General features: G+C 42.0%; 1 protein-coding gene across 1 annotated transcript in view; it reads right to left on the bottom strand.

Annotated features, from left to right (window-relative positions):
- Nucleotides 1-22,743, bottom strand: part of LOC128656218 (phospholipid scramblase 2) — a 341,004-nt gene that overhangs the window by 88,843 nt on the left and 229,418 nt on the right. The window contains exon 6 of the mRNA XM_053710007.1: nucleotides 14,624-14,844. Coding sequence (XP_053565982.1) covers nucleotides 14,624-14,844 — 221 coding nt within the window. The remainder of the gene's footprint in view (nucleotides 1-14,623; nucleotides 14,845-22,743) is intronic.

The following is a 22,743-nucleotide window of genomic DNA, read 5'->3' as shown; positions in this document are numbered from 1 at the left end:
TGTTAAGTTTAGCTAGCTCCGTGACTGCTTCCAAAGAAATATCATATATCTTGTAGTTAGATGTGGCAAGATGGAAGAGATAGGTAGCAGATTATTAAATTAAGCGTGGAGCTTCCTTGAAGTGTGTCTCTCCATATCTGTGGCTTGGACACGCCGCCAGAAGATAAATTTAATTTAGGTCCGCCCATTGGAGATACGGGTGGGAGACGTGGACACTCCTCTCCTCGATGGAAATTAAATTATCAGGTAAGCATAATTTATGTTTTCCATCTAAAGGGGAGGAGAATCCACGGCTTCATTCATTACTGTTGGGAACATATACCCAAGCTCTAGGACACTGAATGAAACTGGGAGGGAAAAGGCAGACCCTAATCTGAGGGCACCACAGCCTGCAAAACCTCTCTCCCAAAAACAGCTTCTGCAGAAGCAAAAACGTCAAATTTGTTAAATTTTGCAAAAGTGTGTAAGGACAAGGTAGCCGCCTTACAAATTTGCTCCATCGAGGCCTCATTCTTGAAGCCACAGCTCCAGTTGAATGAGCCGTGATCCTTTGAGGAGACTTATGTCCCGCTGTCTCATAGGCCAAGCAAATCAAGCTCCTCAACCAAAAGGACAAAGAAGTAGAAGAGGTTTTCTGCCCCTTGCATTTCCCTGAATACATCACAAAAAGATGTAGACTGTCTGAAATCCTTTGTAGCCTGAAGATAGAACTTTGAGGTACGAACCCCATCCAGATTATGAAGTAACCGCTCCTTAGAAGAAGGGTTAGGACACAAAGGAGGAACGACTATTTCCTGATTAATGTTACGGTTGGACACCACCTTGGGAAGAAACCCCAAACCAGTGCGAAGCACCGCCTTACCCGCATGGAGCAAATTAAGAAGCACCCTTGAATGATCCTCTGCGAGACTGAGCGACGGCGCCTGGACTAGGATGTCATCCAAATAGGGCTCGACAGCAATGCCTCTGGATCTGGCCACTGCAAGTAGCGCCCCCAGAACTTATGTGAAGACTCTCTGGGCCATTGCCAGACCAAAGGGAAGGGCCACAAACTGGAAGTGTTGGTCCAGAAACGCAAATCTTAGGAACTGAAAGTGGTACGTGTGAATTGGCACATGAAGGTAAGAGTCCTTCATGTCTATAGTTGTCATGAACGGTCCCCTCTTGAACTAGGGGCAGAATAGCTCTGATAGTTTCCATTTTGAATGATGGAACGCTCAGAAACATGTTTAAACACTTTAGGTCAAGAATCGGGCGGAACGTGCCCTCCTCCTTTGGAACCACAAAGATTTGAATAGTACCCTAGACCTCTTTCTGCTTGGGGTACTGGTACGATAATGCCTAGAGAGGAGAGATCCCACACATATTCTAGAAAGGCATCTCTCTTTTCCGGTCTTGAAGACAGATTTGACAGGAGGAATCTGCCCCTGGGCGGATGGGATCTGAACCCTATCCTGTAACCCTGGGAGACAACATCCAGAACCCAAGGATCCTGAACGTCCTGTAATCAGGCTTCTGAGAAGCGAGATAATTTTGTACCCTTTATGCCGATTTTGTCTCAGCGGGCTTCTTGCTCTGCTTAGACTTCCAAGAATGAGCCGGTTGTCAAGTTCCCTTGGACTGGTCTTCTTTCGCAGTGGGCTGCTGGCGCTGGGCCTTGTCCGCACGAAAAGTAGCTCATTTAGGCTTAGCCTTCTTATCCTGCGGTAGGAAAGCTCCCTTGCCTCCCGTAACCGTGGATATGAACAAATCCAATCCTGGACCGAACATAATCTTTCCTTGAAAAGGCAGAGACAACAGCCTCGACTTAGGTCATGTCCGCAGACCAAGACTTTAGCCACAGAGCCCTGCGAGCTAAAAACGGAAAAACCTGACACCTCAGGCAGTTAATTTGCATATTGGCACCATATATAAAAGAATTTGCGATATTCAGCGCCTTAATCATATCCTGTATCTCATCGATGGAAGTCTAACCCTCGACTATTTCACACAGGGATTCACATAAATATGTTGCAGCTCCGGCAACCGCAGCTCCGGCCGCTGCGGGCTGGAAAACAAACCCTGTTTGTTGAAACATTTTCCTAAACATGTTTTCCAACTTTTTATCTATGGGCTCTTTAAACGACAAACTATCCTCGAGGGGAATAGTTGTCTGCTTCGCGAGCGTGGAGATAGCACCATCCACCTTAGGAACAGTACCCCACAGCTCAAGCTGAGAGTCCGGAACAGGGAACAGTTTCTTAAAGGAAGAAGAAGGGGAAAAGGAAGAACCTAATCGCTCCCATTCATTCTTAATAATATTCACCATCTTAACAGGAACTGGGAAGTCCTGAGGCCCCACCCTGTCCTCATATACCTTATCAAGCTTAGGAATTGCAGGTTCTTCCGGACATTTCGTTCCGGAACTTCCAGAGTAGCAAGTACTTGCCTCATCAAAAAGCGCAAATTTTCCATCCTAAACCAAAAGTCAGGCTCCTCCGCAACTGGAGGTTTAGATGACACGGACTCCGACCCAGAAGGGGCCTCCTCTGAAGAAGCAGAGAGGGCCTCGTCATCATATAACTCTCTGATATTTCCACAGGCGTAGACAAACCCTGGGCCGGGCCACCATGATGCGTCCTACACTTGCACTTAGCAGAACGTGGTAAGGCATGGATCACTTGATACCGCAATTTGCAGTTGATCCGCAAAATCTGCAGGGAATGCACCTCACGGGACGGGGAGCCCTCAGAGGTAGACGGCTCAGTATTAACTAGACATCCGTTTGCTTTTATATGTCGTAACTTTATTAAGGCATGTGGAACATAGTTGAGCAGGCTGGTCTACCAGAACCACCTCACAATAAACACAGGAATGAGACCTTGTTAGAGAGAGGGAGAATCCTCCAATGAGTCAGAGTCCTTCATAGCTTGCACTGTTATTACGGACTAGATTAACTTTATAAATAGGCCTCCAATTGCCGGGGCACTCACCACCTCCTATGACACGGACTACAGAAAACTTTCCGTCACCTGCGCCACTGATCAACAGAGAAAGAGAGATAGCCACACCCGGTCACATGGAATGCCTGGCAGGACTGCCCCTGCCTAAGGAGAAAAACGCACCAAAAAATGGCCACGCAAAACTCCCATAAGTCACCTGAAAGTTCCACACATTGCCAGAGCCTCATCTTGCGCAGACCGCAGCAATGACACAAACCATATCATGTATAACCCCCCCTGTTCAAAAATCCTCTTTCCAGGAATATTAACCCTTGATTCTTTAAGATAAAAGGCATCACACTGTGACCCTGTCTTCCATGTTATCATTTATGTAATAAAAAAATTAAACAATCTTACCAGAATCTACGCCATGGAACAGGAACACATCCCTTCAAGTGTGACAGGTTAGTAGCCTTGCTCCTGACATGGACTTGAGTGAAAAAGCAGGCAGAAAAACTCAGCAACACCGATTGCTCGTGGAGCTGTTAAGAGTCGGGATGGTTTCTCAGAAAGACTCTCCCTGTATCTCTGGACTAACTTTCACCCATGCTCTCACTGAGATGCTGACAGGACTACTTAAAACTCCAGTCCCAATGCGAAGCGTACTACCCTCCATAAGAGACTACTCCGATCTTCGGCACTTCTCTGCCGTCCTCATGTGATGAAAGGCAAAGAATGATTGGGGGATGAGGGAAGTGGGGGAGGTATTTAAGCCTTTGGCTGGGGTGTCTTTGCCTCCTCCTGGTGGCCAGGTTCATAATTCCCAACAGTAATGAATGAAGCCGTGGACTCTCCTCCCCTTTAGATGTAAAGCGATGCGTGTGGTAGTCACGTGGTGCGCCACGCTACGGGAGGTCCGTAGAGACGATGAGAAGCGGCGCCTTCTCAGGCAGAGAAAAAAAACTTTTATCTACTGTGTATATTCAATGCAGTAGATTGTGTTCCAAAATACATGTCAAATCACAAAACAGCACCTCCTTTGAATAAAGTGCACATTCAGAGCCCTTTATAGCTAGCCCAGATAGCCTCATGTCCCAATGCTGATATCATCTCTGATTTTTAGCAAAAAAGCACAACAACCCTGCTTTCCACTGCCCAAAAATAAATATACCCTTAAAGAAATATGCAGTGTCCCCAGGCTCCAATAAAGGCAATAGGTATTTAACAAAGACCAGGTGAGACTCAAGGCACAAGAGTTATAATACAAAAAAAAGCTTTATTTGGAAATGTGAAAAAACATTAAAAAATACTCAAAGCACAAGAACAGCTTGGCGAAAGACGTCTATGTCTATGAGTAAGGCTAACACATAGCCGAAACGCGCAAGACGTCTTTCGCCAAGCTGTTCTTATGCTTTGACGAGTATTTTTTTTTTTAGGTACTTAAGTTAGGCGTACAAACAGTATAAATATACAAAGGAAATTGTACAAAAGGGAAAATGTACAGTCCAGCTTATTTCTATAATGGTATGGTAAACCTACTGCACAGCTCACCAACGAAATAAGTTATAGATGGCAAAATTAATACATGGTGCCTATTCATAAGGACATACTTGAAAACGAGAGAAATCTCAATGAATCCTTCCTGGTAAAATATTTTATAAATAAATAAGAGAACTTTCCATAACAAATCTAATAGGTCGCTCTTGGACCTTAAATAAGGAAACATGTCTAACAGTAAGGAAAGGTATTATGGAATGGAGAGACCAATCTTGGATCTCACTATGTTAACCTCATATTTTATTTTACTATGATGATAGTGCGCAGCACACCCTTATTTATAGCCATCTTATTTTACTAATCTATAATCCCCAAGGATGAAAAACAATGGCCTCTCTTGGACCTTAACCTTTAGTATTTGCTGATAGGGGAGCCTGATAAGGGGTATGAAATAGTAATGGAACACATAGGGCCGCTCTTCAACCCTTAAAACAATAATTGCAAACAAGTAGTAGACTTTGAATAAACTCTTATATAGAAACCCTGTGGGCCTAAACTGCCAAGGGGAAGTAAAACAAATATTAGCCACTCTGGGGCTCTTCAATAGCTGCAATACATGTTGTAGTGGGCATATAGCTTTAATAATAAGAAGACAGAACATTTTTTTTAATCCTTTGCAAACCCAAGAATCTATATTGTTAGGAGGTTGGTATAATTAAGAGGGAAGAGGCGAACCTTGAAGAAAATAAGTCGCTTACTAACTAGATTTGTGTGACAGGGCTAAGCTGCAGAAACTTAAGCTATAGGAGCTAGGCCAGTTTATCTTAAAGGAACAGACTGAGAAACAAATTGTGACACCATGGTGGGGGACCAGGTATATATTAGTTTGTTAGGGTGCAGATACCACAGAAAATAAGACTTTGCAGAGCTCAAACCTGTAGCCATAGTCCTAGTTGATTACAATTTAATGAGTAATATGTTTTTACCATTACTTAAAGGGACACTGAACCCAATTATTTTTCTTTTGTGATTCAGATAGAGCATGCAATTTTAAGCAACTTCTTAATTTACTCCTATTAATATTTCTTCGTTCACTTGCTATCTTTATTTGAAAAAAAATAATTTATGCTTGCCTGATAAATTTATTTCTCTTGTAGTGTGTTCAGTCCACGGGTCATCCATTACTTATGGGATATATTCTCCTTCCCAACAGGAAGTTGCAAGAGGATCACCCAAGCAGAGCTGCTATATAGCTCCTCCCCTCACATGTCATATCCAGTCATTCGACCGAAACAAGACGAGAAAGGAAAAACTATAGGGTGCAGTGGTGACTGGAATTTTAATTAAAATTTAGAACTGCCTCAAAAAAAGACAGGGCGGGCCGTGGACTGAACACACTACAAGAGAAATAAATTTATCAGGCAAGCATAAATTATGTTTTCTCTTGTTAAGTGTGTTCAGTCCACGGGTCATCCATTACTTATGGGATACCAATACCAAAGCTAAAGTACACGGATGATGGTAGGGACAAGGCAGGAACATTAAACAGAAGGAACCACTGCCTGTAGAACCTCTCTCCCAAAAACAGCCTCCGAAGAAGCAAAAGTGTCAAATTTGTAAAATTTTGAAAAGGTATGAAGTGAAGACCAAGTTGCAGCCTTGAAAATCTGTTCAACAGAGGCCTCATTCTTAAAGGCCCTAGTGGAATGAGCTGTAATTCTTTCAGGAGGCTGCTGTCCAGCAGTCTCATAGGCTAAACGTATTATGCTACGAAGCCAAAAGGAGAGGTGGCCAAAGCCTTTTGACCTCTCCTCTGACCAGAATAAACGACAAACAGAGAAGAAGTTTGCCGAAATTCTTTAGTTGCCTGTAAGTAGAACTTCAGGGCACGGACTACGTCCAGATTATGCAAAAGACGTTCCTTCTTTGAAGAAGGATTAGGACATAATGATGGAACAACAATCTCTTGATTGATATTCCTGTTAGAAACAACCTTAGGTAAAAATCAGATAAGGAGAATCGCAATGTAAGGCAGATAACTCAGAGACTCTTCGAGCCGAGGAAATAGTCATCAAAAACAGAACTTTCCAAGATAAAAGCTTAATATCAATGGAATGAAGGGGTTCAAACGGAACACCCTGAAGAACTTTAAGAACCAAGTTTAAGCTCCACGGAGGAGCTACAGTTTTAAACACAGGCTTAATCCTAGCCAAAGCCTGACAAAAAGCCTGGACGTCTGGATTCTCTGCCTGACGTTTGTGTAAAAGAATAGACAGAGCAGAAATCTGTCCCTTTAACGAACTAGCGGATAAACCCTTTTCTAAACCTTCTTGTAGAAAAGCCAATATCCTAGGAATCCTAACCTTACTCCATGAGTAACTCTTTGATTCACACCAATATAAATATTTACGCCATATCTTATGGTAAATTTTTCTGGTAACAGGTTTCCGAGCCTGTATTATTGTATCAATAACCGACTCCGAAAAACCACGCTTTGATAGAATCAAGCGTTCAATCTCCATGCAGTCAGCCTCAGAGAAATTAGGCTTGGATGGTTGAAAGGACCCTAAATTAGAAGGTCCTGCCTCAGAGGCAGAGACCATGGTGGACAGGACGACATGTCCACTAGGTCTGCATACCAGGTCCTGCGTGGCCACGCAGGCGCTATCAGAATCACTGATGCTCTCTCCTGTTTGATCCTGGCAATCAGTCGAGGTAGCAACGGAAATGGTGGAAACACATAAGCCATGTTGAAAACCCAAGGGGCTGCTAGTGCATCTACCAGCACCGCTCCCGGGTCCCTGGACCTGGATCCCGTAACAAGGAAGCTTGGCGTTCTGGCGAGATGCCATGAGATCCAGCTCCGGTTCGCCCCAACGAAGAATCAGTTGAGCAAACACCTCCGGGTGAAGTTCCCACTCCCCCGGATGAAAGGTCTGGCGACTTAGAAAGTCCGCCTCCCAGTTCTCCACGCCTGGGATGTAGATCGCTGACAGGTGACAAGAGTGAGACTCTGCCCAGCAAATTATCTTCGAGACTTCCAACATCGCTAGGGAACTCCTGGTTCCCCCTTGATGATTGATGTAAGCCACAGTCGTGATGTTGTCCGACTGAAATCTGATGAACCTCAGTGTTGCTAACTGAGGCCAAGCTAGAAGAGCATTGAATATTGCTCTTAATTCCAGAATGTTTATTGGGAGGAGTTTCTCCTCCTGAGTCCACGATCCCTGAGCCTTCAGGGAGTTCCAGACTGCACCCCAGCCTAGTAGGCTGGCATCTGTTGTTACAATCGTCCAATCTGGTCTGCGAAAAGTCATTCCTTTGGACAGATGAACCCGCGACAACCACCAGAGAAGAGAATCTCTGGTCTCCTGGTCCAGATTTAGTAAAGGGGACAGATCTGAGTAATCCCCATTCCACTGACTTAGCATGCATAGTTGCAGCGGTCTGAGATGCAGGAGCGCAAATGGCACTATGTCCATTGCCGCGACCATTAAGCCGATTACTTACATGCACTGAGCTACTGATGGGCTTGGAATGGAATGAAGGACACGGCAAGCATTTAGGATTTTTGATAACCTGGACTCCGTCAGGTAAATCTTCATCTCTACAGAATCTATAAGAGTCCCTAGAAAGGGAACCCTTGTGAGTGGTAACAGAGAACTCTTTTCCATGTTCACTTTCCACCCATGCGACCTCAGAAATGCTAGAACTATCTCTGTATGAGACTTTGCATTTTGAAAACTTGACGCTTGTATCAGAATGTCGTCTAGGTACGGAGCCACCGCTATGCCTCGCGGTCTTAGTACCGCCAGACGTGAGTCCAGAACCTTTGTAAAAATTCTCGGGGCCGTAGCCAACCCGAAGGGAAGAGCTACAAACTGGTAATGCCTGTCTAGAAAGGCAAACCTTAGGTACCGATAATGATCTTTGTGAATCGGTATGTGAAGGTAGGCATCCTTTAAGTCCACTGTGGTCATATACTGACCCTCTTGGATCATGGGTAGGATGGTTCGAATAGTTTCCATTTTGAACGATGGAACCTTTAGGAATTTGTTTAAGATCTTCAGGTCCAAGATTGGCCTGAAGGTTCCCTCTTTTTTGGGAACCACAAACAGATTTGAGTAAAAACCTTGCCCTTGTTCCGTCCGCGGAACCGGGTGGATCACTCCCATTACTAAGAGGTCTTGTACACATCGTAGAAATGCCTCTTTCTTTATTAGGTTTGTTGATAACCTTGACAGATGAAATCTCCCTTGTGGAGGAGAAGTTTTGAAGTCCAGAAGGTATCCCTGAGATATGATCTCCAACTCCCAGGGATCCTGGACATCTCTTGCCCAGGCCTGGGCGAAGAGAGAAAGTCTGCCCCCCACTAGATCCGTTTCCGGATAGGGGGTCCTTTCTTCATGCTGTCTTAGGGGCAGAAGTAGGTTTTCTGGCCTGCTTGCCCTTGTTCCAGGACTGGTTGCCTTTCCAACCCTGTCTGTAACGAGTAGCAGTCCCTTCCTGTTTTGGAGCGGAGGAAGTTGATGCTGCTCCTGCCTTGAAATTACGAAAGGCACGAAAATTAGACTGTTTGGCCTTTGATTTGGCCCTGTCCTGAGGAAGGGTGTGACCCTTACCTCCAGTAATGTCAGCAATAATTTCTTTCAAGCCGGGCCCGAATAAGGTTTGCCCTTTGAAAGGAATATTAAGCAATTTAGATTTAGAAGTCACATCTGCTGACCAGGATTTAAGCCATAGCACTCTGCGCGCCTGGATAGCGAATCCGGAGTTCGTAGCCGTTAGTTTGGTTAAATGCACCACGGCATCCGAAACAAATGCATTAGCTAGCTTAAGGGCTTTAAGCTTGTTCATAATCTCATCCAATGGTGCTGTGCGAATAGCCTCTTCCAGAGACTCAAACCAGAATGCCGCTGCAGCAGTAACGGGTGCAATGCATGCAAGGGGCTGTAATATAAAACCTTGTTGAACAAACATTTTCTTAAGGTAACCTAATTTTTTATCCATTGGATCTGAGAAAGCACAACTATCCTCCACCGGGATAGTGGTACGCTTGGCTAAAGTAGAAACTGCTCCCTCCACCTTAGGGACCGTCTGCCATAAGTCTCGTGTGGTGGCGTCTATTGGGAACATTTTTCTAAATATCGGAGGAGGGGAAAAGGGCACACCGGGTCTATCCCACTCCTTGCTAATAATCTCTGTAAGCCTTTTAGGTATAGGAAAAACGTCAGTACACACCGGTACCGCATAGTATTTATCCAGCCTACATAATTTCTCTGGGATTGCAACCGTGTCGCAATCATTCAGAGCCGCTAACACCTCCCCTAGCAATACACGGAGGTTCTCAATTTAAAATTTGAAATTTCTGAATCCGGTCTCCCCGGATCAGATCCGTCACCCACAGAATGAAGCTCTCCGTCCTCATGTTCTGCAAATTGTGAAGCAGTATCGGACATGGCTCTCGTGTCATCGGTGCGCTCTGTCCTTAACCCAGAGCTATCGCGCTTGCCTCTTAACTCAGGCAAATTAGATAATACTTCTTTCATAACATTAGCCATATCAGGCAAAGTGATTTGTAAGGGCCTTGATGTACTTGGAGCCACAATCTCACGCACCTCCTGAGCGGGAGGCGAAGGTACTGACACGTGAGGAGAGTTAGACTGCATAACTTCCCCCTCGTTGTCTGGTGATAATTTCTTTACCGGTAAAGACTGACTTTTATTTAAAGTAACATCAATACAATTGGTACACATATTTCTATTGGGCTCCACATTGGCTTTTAAACATAATGAACAAGTAGATTCATCTGTATCAGACATGTTTAAACAGACTAGCAATGAAGGCTAGCAAGCTTGGAAAAAATCTTTCAATAAATTTACAAGCAATAGAAAAAACGCTGCAATTTTAACAGTAAATGTATGAATTCAGCAGAGGATTGCACCCACTAGCAAACGGATGATTAACCCCTCAATACCCAAAAACGGATAATCAATTTAAGATTTAACGCTTTTATCACAGTCAAACACACTGTCACAGGTCTGCTGTGACTGATTACCTCCCTCAAAAATGTATTTTGAAGACCCCTGAGCTCTCTGGAGATATCCTGGATCAAGGAGGAAGAAGCAGGAAGACTGTGCTAGAATTTTAACTGCGCAACAAGGCGCTAAAAAAGGCCCCTCCCACTCATAATACAACAGTGGGAGACTTGTTACAACTGTTTTTATGCAGAAATATACGTTAGCCATATGGAAAAAAATCATGCCCAAAAAGATTTATCACCAAAGTACCTCACAAAACGAATAACATGCCAGTAAACGTTTTAAAAACAACTTTCCAGTGTTATGCAAAGTTATCACTAAGCCTGCTACCAGTCGCTTCTACTGCAGTTAAGGCTCATACATTTATTTCAGTATTAACAGTATTTTCTCAGTCAAATTCTAGTCCCTAGAAAATAACTCAACTGCGCATACATTTAACAGCCTGATACCAGTCGCTACTACTGCATTAAAGGCTGTACTTACATCATATGGGTAACAGCAGTGTTTTCTTAGTCAATTCCATTCCTAGAAAATATTACTGCACATACCTCATTTGCGGGGGACCCCGCATGCTATTCCCTTTTCTGAAGTTACCCCACTCCTCAGAATGTGCGAGAACAGCCAGTGGATCTTAGTTACGTCTGCTAAGATCATAGAAAACGCAGGCAGATTCTTCTTCTAAATACTGCCTGAGAGAAAAAACAGCACACTCCGGTGCCATTTAAAATAATAAACTTTTGATTGAAGAATAATTAGGTAAAAAACTCCTATCGCGACCTCCTTCTTTGTTGAGACTTGCAAGAGAATGACTGGATATGACATGTGAGGGGAGGAGCTATATAGCAGCTCTGCTTGGGTGATCCTCTTGCAACTTCCTGTTGGGAAGGAGAATATATCCCAAAAGTAATGGATGACCCGTGGACTGAACACACTTAACAAGAGAAAGAAGGCATATAAGCTGCTTTTTTGGTTCAGTACTCTGGATAACACTTTTATTGGTGGATGAATTTATCCACCAATCAGCAAGAACATTTTTGTTCACCAAAAATGGGCCGGCCTCTAAACTTACATTCTTGCATTTCAAATAAAGATACCAAGAGAATGAAGAAAATTTGATAATAGGAGTAAATTATAAAGTTGCTTAAAATTTCATGCTCTATCTGAATCACAAAAGAAAAAAGTTGGGTTCAGTGTCCCTTTAAAAAAAAAAAAAAAAAAATGCCTGCTGTGTAAAGATATCAAATGAATCCCCTAAATTCAAGAGAATAGGTAAAGTAAGCATGCCATTGCTGTCTCGGCCGTTGACTATAATATAAGGGCGTGAGAAATACAGACAAGAGTATGGATACCAGGCTATGAGAGCTAATGTTATAATAGGAGATCTATTGGAATGCGAATGAAAAAGGTTTTGGCTAGACTATGGTTTTCTCAGGTAGGGTTGTGTATATAAATGTATTGTCTGTCTTGTGTTAAACCTCTATACTGGTCAATATCAGAAATGAGTTAAAGCCTCATGTGCCTATGCTTGCGTGTTGCACCAAATATAAATAATATCTAATACACTAGCTGCAGACATTTGACATAAAAGGTTATGCATACATTTCTCAATTTAGGTGAAAGTATTTACTGCAGTGTCTAAACAGATAATGTTCCCCAAACCTTAAAGGGCCACTGTAAGTAAATATTTTCTATGCCTGTTACTAACCAACTACCCCAAATACGCTTTTTATCAATAGCAATTCATTAACATATCTCTACCGTATATCAGAAATCTTGTCTGCAAATTTAATTGTTTTCCAAACCCACTCCGTGGGTATCCTTTGCTCTGTACCAATCCGTTTACAATACCTAGGTTTCAAAATGGCGCTTTAAACACAAAGTTATTGGTTTAAGTATTTTGAACACACAGTGCTGAAAATAGTGGGCAGGATAACGTGACATCATCGGCGAATAAAAGATATAACTTTTTGAATGTTATGAAACTTCGTTTTGGAGAAAATATAGGTCAGTAGGTTTCAATTAATGTTTATTAACTTTAATATGTTAGTTGTTTAGCTTAAAAATTATAACAGAAAGTAATCCTTTAAGCTTAGGGTTCATGCATGCTAGGTTTGGACAAATCACTAGATCTTAGCAGCAAGGTAGAGTGGCCCCCTAGTAGAAGTAAATTTGAAAAAGAACAGTCCCAATGTTTATCCATAAGCGGCTTAAGAGAAATTAAGATACTTCACATTTGTGTGGTTTGTGGCAGTCATCCTATGCCGGATCGCCAGTTTAGATTACCGTTAGCAGTGGTATTTCCCAAAAACAGGGTAAAACAATGCCTCTGTATGTTGGTCAGGATCTCCATGCGGGTTATTACAGGATTTGCTGCAGACTCATCTCCTCGCATCTGGTTAAGTGGTAGTAGATTACAAAGCTCCTTCTTTGGTAAGTTGAAGGGAGTAGCATGCTTCTTAGTAGCGTGAGGTGGCCTGACAATGTAGTATTCTCTGAATTAGGCTCGCTGTGGATGTCCTCGCCAAAGTGCGCCTCAGAAATATTTTGTTTCTGGCATTCCCGGCTCAAAATGTTGTAGGTAGCAGATGGTCGCTGCGTGGGCTTCTTGCTGTAATTCTGGTTTTCCGTTCGTTTCCTCTACATCTATGGCAGAATCATTGGTAGTGAGCTTGTTGTAATTGAAACACTGACCTACTAGTCAATGCAATCTGAGGAAATGCTCCTCCAGAAGTACGCAGATTGCTTCTTGTAGCTGTTCCATATTAGATGTTGTGTCCCACAGAGTTAATAGTCGATACTTGGTTGCAATTAAGCACTTGCTTAGTGCCGCGTAACAGGGTGGAAGAGCGCTCTGCCGGAGGGTATGAAAGAGGTCAAGGCCTCAGATTGTCTCTGAGCACTTATGCTAACAGCAATCTTGTCAATATCAATTTCAGATGCGCTGTTCATAGTAGACTTCGATTCTGCTTAGTGTTTGTATAGTTGATGCTTTTGCAAGATATTATAATAGTATTTCTGAAAAGCTTGAGCAGCATGCAGTTGTGTGACTGAACATGGCTGCTGTCCCCCCTGATAACTATTTTTTAATGTTTTTTCACATTTCCTAATAAAGCTTATTTTGTATTATAACTCTTGCGCCTTGAGTTTCACCTGGTCTTTGTATATACTGGATTTGAAACGATTTACTCGGTACTCTGGTTGTCATACAGCATGTGGGGTTGTGACGCTGCAGGAGGAGATCCAATTGACTGTTTGCAGGAAGCAGGAGACTAACAAAGTAGCTGTGTTTGGCAGCAGTGTTTCTCCAGTCACCGTCCGTATGGCAAATGGGAATAACGGCATCCAGGAGAAGTAAAGCCAGGTGTAGGTAAGCAGGGATCCGGCTGAGGCAAGTACATCGTGGTAAGATCCCATATACTACCCGGCTATCAGATTAATACCTGCCATACTTTACCTTTAAGTCTTTGCCGATAGTGACGCGAGTGCCAGCTTCTTACATGAATGTGTGTTTGTAAAGGAGGGTGATTTGATATCAAGGAACTTAATTCCCCATACGCCTTGAGCCCACGTTTGTTTTTTGTTACAAATAGGTCTTTAACCCCTCATAGTGCCTTATACTATCCACCCTGTGAAGTAAAGGACATTTACCATTAGGATCCTCTGCTGTGGGGCAGACACAGCACTTTCAGGTCTGACAGCTTCATCCAGGCTTCTGACAGGGACTTGAAGTAGAAAGAAAAGCAGTGTAAGCGAACACTGTTTGCCAGGTGGGGGTGTTAGCACAGATTGCTGGAAGGAGGACAGAGAAGTTCCCTACGACATCCAGCAGCTAACAACTACCAATATTCTTACTAAGAGGTTTACATGGACACAGCATTAACTCCAGTCCTATCTTGAAGGGAAGCTACAGATTAAAGACTTCATAACACCATCTTCGCCATCCTCCACGTTACAGAGGCAAAGAATGACTGGGGGAGTATGGGAAGTGGGAGGGATCTTAAGCTTTGGCTGGGGTATCTTTGCCTCCTCCTGGTGGCCAGACGTTGAATTTACCAACAGTAATGAATGGAATTGTGGACTCTCCATGTCATTGGAAAGAAATGCTAATTATGTTGGTTATGTGAATAAAATGTAATAAATAAACTAACAGTACTATATACTTACCTTCTGAAGACAACATGGAAAACAACAAGAGGAACATCGAAGAGGTCTGTGTAATCTAATAATTTCCCGACCAGTATTGTCAACAATTGTTATGGCAAATGATCTAGCAGATCCACAAAAGTTGCGATTACAGCAATCATTTTCTTCCGCAGCAAAATAGACTTTTTGCCCCATGCTATTTTTTATTTCATATTTGTTATTAGTTTCAAATCCCGTCAAGGCTAAAAAATAAAAAAAAAAATGACAGAGTGGTTTAGCAATATATATCAGTTTAGGAGATGCAGCATGAGACTGTACCATAAAATGTTTGTGTAGTTAAACGATGCAATATATTTTTGTTTTTTTTCCTTTTACTGCAAAAATTTTTCTGAAAATAGTTTTCTAAATTCCACTGAGATTTTATAAAGTAATAGGCCCAAAGTTTTAAATTAAGTTACCCATTATCTAATTTTCATGCCGAAGACAATTAGGGAGATATATAAAATAGTCTAAAAAAAAAAAAAACTGTTCAAACAAGGCAATGTGGAACATGAGGTTATCTAAAAAAAAAAAAAAGGCCCTGTTTGCACAGAGATAAATAGAAATCAAGTTAAAACATAGCAGCACCCATTACTTTATTGAAAGGACAGTAAACACTAGAATTTTTGTTTAAAAATGTAGATAATCCCTTTATTACCCATTCCTCAGTTATGCATAACCAACACAGTTATAATAATATAATTTTTACCTCTGTGATTACCTTGTATCTAAGCCTTTGCAAACTGCCCCCTTATTTCAGTTCTTTTGACAGACTTGCATTTTTAGCCAATCAGTGCCGACACCTAGGAGCTTCACGTGCCTGAGCTCAATGTTATCTATGTGAGACACATGAACTAATGCCCTCTAGTGGTGAAAAACTGTCAAAATGCTTTCAGATTAGAGGCGGCCTTCAAGGTCTAAGAAATTAGCATATGAACCGCCTAGGTTTAGCTTTCAACTAAGAATACCAAAAGAACAAAGCAAAATTGGTAATAAAAGTAAATTGGAAAGTTTAAAATGACATGCCCTATTTAAATCATTAAAGTTTTTTTTTTTTTACTTGACTGTCCCTTTACAACAGCCATTACTCTTACATTTTAAATTTTTAATCAATATAAAAAATTTTTTTACATCTACTAAAGGTTAAAGGGACAGTTTACTCAAACATTTTCTCCCCTTTAATTTGTTCCCAATTATCCACTTTACCTGCTGGAGTGTATTAAATTGTTTACAAGTAGCTCCTTTACCCTTATATTGGCATTTGAAAACAGAATTTATGCTTACCTGATAAATTACTTTCTCCAACGGTGTGTCCGGTCCACGGCGTCATCCATAACTTGTGGGAATATCTCTTCCCCAACAGGAAATGGCAAAGAGTACAGCAAAAGCTGTCCATATAGTCCCTCCTAGGCTCCGCCCACCCCAGTCATTCGACCGACGGACAGGAGAAAAAACAGGAGAAACTATAGGGTGCCATAAATTCTGTTTTCTCCAACATTGGTGTGTCCGGTCCACGGTGTCATCCATAACTTGTGGGAACCAATACCAAAGCTTTAGGACACGGATGAAGGGAGGGAGCCAATCAAGTTGCCTAAACGGAAGGCACCACGGCTTGCAAAACCTTTCTCCCAAAAATAGCCTCTGAAGAAGCAAAAGTATCAAATTTGTAGAATTTGGCAAAATTGTGTGTGTGCAGGGAAGACCAAGTCGCTGCCTTACATATCTGATCAACAGAAGCCTCGTTCTTGAAGGCCCATGTGGAAGCCACAGCCCTAGTAGAGTGAGCTGTGATGCGTTCAGGAGGCTGCCGTCCGGCAGTCTCGTAAGCCAATCGGATGATGCTTTTCAGCCAAAAGGAAAGAGGTAGCAGTAGCTTTTTGACCTCTCCTCTTGCCAGAATAGACGACAAACAGAGAAGACGTTTGTCTGAAATCCTTTGTTGCTTCTAAATAGAACTTTAAAGCACGAACTACATCTAACGTTCCTTCTTTGAAACTGGATTCGGACACAAAGAAGGCACAACTATTTCCTGGTTAATATTCTTGTTGGAAACAACCTTTGGAAGGAAACCAGGTTTAGTACGCAAAACAACCTTATCTGAATGGAACACCAGATAGGGCGGATTACACTGCAGAGCAGATAACTCAGAAACTCTTCTAGCAGAAGAAATAGCAACCAAAAACAGAACTTTCCAAGATAACATCTTGATATCTATGGAATGTAGAGGTTCAAACAGAACCCCTTGAAGAACTGAAAGAACTAAATTCAGACTCCAGGGAGGAGTCAAAGGTCTGTAAACAGGCTTGATCCTGACCAAAGCCTGAACAAAAGCTTGAACATCAGGCACAGCTGCCAGTCGTTTGTGTAATAAGACAGATAAAGCAGAAATCTGTCCCTTTAGAGAACTCGCTGATAATCCCTTATCCAAACCTTCTTGGAGAAAAGAAAGGATCCTAGGAATTTTGATCTTACTCCATGAGAATCCCTTGGATTCACACCAACAGATATATCTTTTCCATATTTTATGGTAAATCTTCCTAGTTACAGGTTTTCTGGCTTGTATCAGTATCTATTACAGAATCCGAAACCCACGCTTAGATAAAATCAAGCGTTCAATTTCCAAGCCGTTAGCTGAAGGGAAACTAGATTTGGATGTTCGAATGGAACTTGTACTAGAAGATCCTGTCTCAAAGGTAGCTTCCATGGTGGAGCCGATGACATATTCACCAGGTCTGCATACCAAGTCCTGCGTGGCCACGCAGGAGCTATCAAGATCACCGAGGCCCTCTCCTGCTTGATCCTGGCTACCAGCCTGGGAATGAGAGGAAACGGTGGAAACACATAAGCTAGGTTAAAGGTCCAAGGCGCTACTAATGCATCCACTAGAGTCGCCTTGGGATCCCTGGATCTGGACCCGTAGCAAGGAACCTTGAAGTTCTGACGAGACGCCATTAGATCTATGTCTGGAATGCCCCATAACTGAGTCAACTGGGCAAAGATCTCCGGGTGGAGTTCCCACTCCCCCGGATGGAATGTCTGACGACTCAAATAATCCGCCTCCCAGTTTTCCACTCCTGGGATGTGGATCGCAGATAGGTGGCAGGAGTGATCCTCCGCCCATTTTATGATTTTGGTCACTTCTCTCATCGCCAGGGAACTCCTTGTTCCCCAAAACCATCTATAGAGGTCCTATAAGCCAGAGGACTCCTTCAGGGAAGCTGGATGTCTCAGACTGAAAACGAAAATAGGCCCCTCCCACCATGCACTCAAAGTCAGAGGGCCTTAAAAAAGTACTCCTAGGAGTAATCTAACAAGCCATGTGGAAACTAGGCCCCAAATAAAGATTTATCACCCTCAGAGAAAAAACGTTTTTATTTATAAATCATGCAAACGTTTTTACACTAAGTAATATAGGTATTAACATGAATATTATCCCTTTTTGCAAGCATGATCCCAGTTGTTGTTAAATCACTGCATCAGGCTTACCTTAAATATACCAGGCACTGTCAGCATTTTCTAGACCTTATCTCTCTAGAAAAAAATATACTGAACATACCTCAAAGCAGGCAATCTGCAGACCGTCCCCCCAACTGAAGTTTTCTTTCCATACTCTTCAGTTATGTGTGAGAACAGCAATGGACCTTAGTTACAAACCGCTAAGATCATCAAACCTCCAGGTAGAAGTCTTCTTCCAATTTCTGCCTGAGAGTAAAAACAGTACAACGCTGGTACCATTTAAAAATAAACTTTTGATTGAAGGTAAAAACTACACTAAATCACCACATCTCTCTTGATACTTCCTTTCTTGTCGAGAGCTGCAAGAGAATGACTGGGGGTGGCAGTTAGGGGAGGAGCTATATAGACAGCTCTGCTGTGGGTGTCCTCTTGCAGCTTCCTGTTGGGAAGGAGAATATCCCACAAGTAATGGACTGGATACACCTTTACAAGAGAAATAGATAATTCCTTTATTACCCATTCTCCAGTTTTGCATAACTAATACGGTTTTATTAATATACTTTTTACCTCTGTGATTACCTTGTATCTAAGCCTTTGCAGACTACCCGCTTATTTCAGCTCTTTTGACAGACTTGCATTTTAGCCAATCAGTGCAGACGCCTAGGTAACTCCACGTAAGTGAGCACAATGTTATCTATATGGCACACGTGAACTAACACCATCTAGCTGTGAAAAACTGTCAAAATGCATTCAGATAAGAGACGGCCTTGAAGGGCTTAGAAATTAGCATGCAAGCCTCCTAGGTTTAGCTTTCAAATAATACCAAGATAAAGCAAATTTGATGAAAAAAGTAAATTGGTAAGTTGTTTTAAAATGACATGCCCTATCTGAATCATTAAAGTTTAATTCTGACTAGACTGTCCCTTTAAATACATCAATATGTCTAGTATGTATTTACTGTTTAACTTCCCTTTAAAACAGGGGTGTTTGTCTAATTTAGTAATTTAGATTTATATTTCCGACATATGAAAAAGAAGAAGGGACCTTGAGAGAAAGAAGGTCCTACCTAAGAGGCTGGGACATCTGTGGAGGCTTGATTAATTCTGTGCATGCTCTATAAAATTCATGTTTGCGACAGAGTGGTGCAAGCAAGTTTATGTGGATTGCGTTGCCTAAATGTGTGTAAAGTTATCTCCAAGTCGGGAAATGTTTACAGAAATCACTCCTGTAAGCCAGGGCAGCATGGTTTGGTCTATGAGACCCAACTCCAGTGCCTGAGCAATACTTGCTGGGGTGCGAGTGGTCGGGGGACAGACTTGTATTTCATTCTTTTTCACTCAGGCTTTTAAAAAAGGAATAGGATATAAAAGTATTTTAAGTGCCACAGGTATATGCTATTGACGGCTGCTTTTAAGCTAGACTGGTATATAGATATTCTGAATATTTCATGTAATGGCTATGTCCGCCACTGATTTTAATATTTATATATACATGCAGTCGTATGCAAAAGTTTAGGCACCCCTGACAATTTCCATGATTTTCATTTATAAATAATTGGGTGTTTGGATCAGCAATTTCATTTTGATGTATCAAATCACTGAAGGACACAATAGTTCAGTAGTCAAATGATGGTTATTTGATTAACAGAAAATGTGCAATATGCATCAAAACGAAATTAGGTGCATAAATTTAGGCACCCTTGTCATTTTGTTGATTTGAAAACCTGTAACTACCTAGCACTGATTAATTGGAACACACAATTGGTTTGGTGAGCCCATTAAGCCTTGAACTTCATAGACAGGTGCATCCAATTATGAAAAAAGGTATTTAAGGTGGCCAATTACAAGTTGTTGTTCTCTTTGACTCATGACAACATGGGGACCTCAAAACAACTCTCAAATGACCTGAAAACAAAGATTGTTCAACATTATGGTTTAGGGGAAGGCTACAAAAAGCTATTGCAGAGATTTAAGCTGTCAGTGTCCACTGTGAGGAACATAGTGAGGAAATGGAAGACCACAGGCACAGTTCTTGTTAAGGCCAGAAGTGGCAGGCCAAGTAAATTATCAGAGAGACAGAAGGACGGTGAGAACGGTCAAAAACATCCCACAGACCACCTCCAAAGACCTACAACATCATCTTGCTGCAGATGGTGTCATTGTGCATTGTTCAACAAATCAGCGCACTTTGCACAAGGAGAAGCTGTATGGGAAAGTGATGTGAAAGAAGCCTTTTCTGCACACACGCCACAAACGCACATTTGGACAAGCCAGCTTCATTTTGGAAGAAGGTGCTGTGGACTGATGAAACAAAGATTGAGTTATTTGGTCATAACAAGGGGCGTTCTGCATGGCGGCAAAAGAACACAGCGTTCCAAAACAAACACTTGCTACCCACAGTAAAATTTGGTGGATGTTCCATCATGCTGCGGGGATGTGTGGCCAGTGCCAGTACTGGGAATCTTGTTAAAGTTGAGGGTCGCATGGATTCCACTCAATATCAGCAGATACTTGAGAATAATGTTGAGGAATCAGTCACAAAGTTGAAGTTACGCCGGGGCTGGATATTTCAACCAGACAACGACCAAAAACACTGCTCAAAATCTACTCTGGCATTTAGGCAGAGGAACAAGTACAATGTTCTGGAATGGCCATCCCAGTCCCCAGACCTGAATATCATTGAAAATCTGTGGGGTTATTTGAAGCGGGAGGTCCATGCTCGGCAACCATCAAACCTAACTGAACTGGAGATGTTTTACAAGGCGGAATGGTCCAAAATACATTCATCCAGAATCCAGACACTCATTACAGGCTATAGGAAGCGTCTAGAGGCTGTTATTTCTGTTAAAGGAGGCTCTACTAAATATTGATGCAATATTTCTGTTGGGGTGCCCAAATTTATGCACCTGTCTAATTTCGTTTTGATGCATATTACATTTTTTGTTAATCCAATAAACCTAATTTCACTACTGAAATATTTATTCTGTCCTTCAGTTATTTGATAGATCAAAATGAAATTGCTGATTCAAACACCCAATTATTTATAAATGAAAATCATGGAAATCGTCAGGGGTGCCTAATACGAAAATATATAATTTATGCTTACCTGATAAATTGATTTCTTCTACGATACGACGAGTCCACGGATTCATCCTTACTTGTGGGATATTATCCTCCTGCTAACAAGAAGTGGCAAAGAGCACCACAGCAGAGCTGTATATATAGCTCCTCCCTTCTCTCCACCCCCAGTCATTGGACCGAAGTTATAGGAAGAGAAAGGAAAAGCCAAAAGGTGCAGAGGTGACTGAAGTTTTGAAAAATAAAATAAATTCTGTCTTAAAAGGACAGGGCGGGCCGTGGACTCGTATCGTAAAAGAAATCAATTAATCAGGTAAGCATAAATTTCCTTTTCTTCCAAAAGATACGACGAGTCCACGGATTCATCCTTACTTGTGGGATACAATACCAAAGCAACAGGACACGGATGAACGGGAGGGACAAGACCTATACCTAAACGGAAGGCACCACTGCTTGAAGAACCTTTCTCCCAAAAATAGCCTCAGAAGAAGCAAAAGTATCAAATTTGTAAAATTCGGAAAAAGTATGAAGGGACGACCAATCGCAGCCTTACAAACCTGTTCAACAGAAGCATCGTTTTTAAAAGCCCATGTAGAAGCCACAGCTCTAGTAGAATGAGCCGTAATTTTTTCAGGAGGCTGCTGTCCAGCAGGAGGCTGCTCGTATGCCAGGCGGATGAAGCTTTTCAGCCAAAAAGAAAAAAAAGAGAGAGGTAGCCGTAGCTTTTTGACCCCTACGCTTTCCAGAATAAACAATGAATAGAGAAGATGTTTGACGGAAATCCTTGGTCGCTTGTAAGTAAAACTTCAAGGCACGAACCACGTCCAAGTTATGTAACAGACGTTCCTTCTTAGAAGGATTAGGACACAAGGAAGGAACAACAATTTCCCGATTAATATTCTTATTTGAAACAACCTTAGGAAGGAATCCAGGTTTAGTACGCAAAACCACCTTATCAGAATGGAATATAAGATAAGGCGAATCACATTGTAACGCAGAAAGCTCAGAAACTCTTCGAGCAGAAGAGAGCAACTAGAAACAAAACTTTCCAAGATAACAGCTTAATATCTATGGAATGCATGGGTTCAAACAGAACCCCTTGAAGAACATTGAGAACTAAATTCAAACTCCATGGCGGAGCAATAGGTTTAAACATAGGCTTAATTCTGATTAAAGCCTGACAAAAAGACTAAACGTCTGGAACATCCGCCAGACGCTTGTGTAGTAAAACTGACAAAGCAGAAATTTGTCCCTTTAAGGAACTAGCTGATAATCCCTTCTCCAATCCTTCTTGGAGAAAATTCAAAATCCTAGGAATCCTAACCCTACGCCATGAGTAGCCCTTGTATTCGCACCAAAAAAAGATATTTACGCCATATCTTATGGTAATATTTTTTAGTGACAGGCTTGCAAGCCTGAATCAAAGTATCAATGACCAACTCAGAGAATCCCCGCTTCGATAAAAACAGAATTTATGTTTACCTGATAAATTGCTTTCTCCAACGGTGTGTCCGGTCCACGGCGTCATCCTTACTTGTGGGATATTCTCCTCCCCAACAGGAAATGGCA

This window comes from Bombina bombina, chromosome 4 (genome assembly GCF_027579735.1).
Source record: "Bombina bombina isolate aBomBom1 chromosome 4, aBomBom1.pri, whole genome shotgun sequence".
Classification (NCBI taxonomy): Eukaryota; Metazoa; Chordata; class Amphibia; order Anura; family Bombinatoridae; genus Bombina; species Bombina bombina.
Note: the sequence above shows the minus strand (reverse complement) of the source record. Positions and strands in the feature narration are given on the sequence as shown.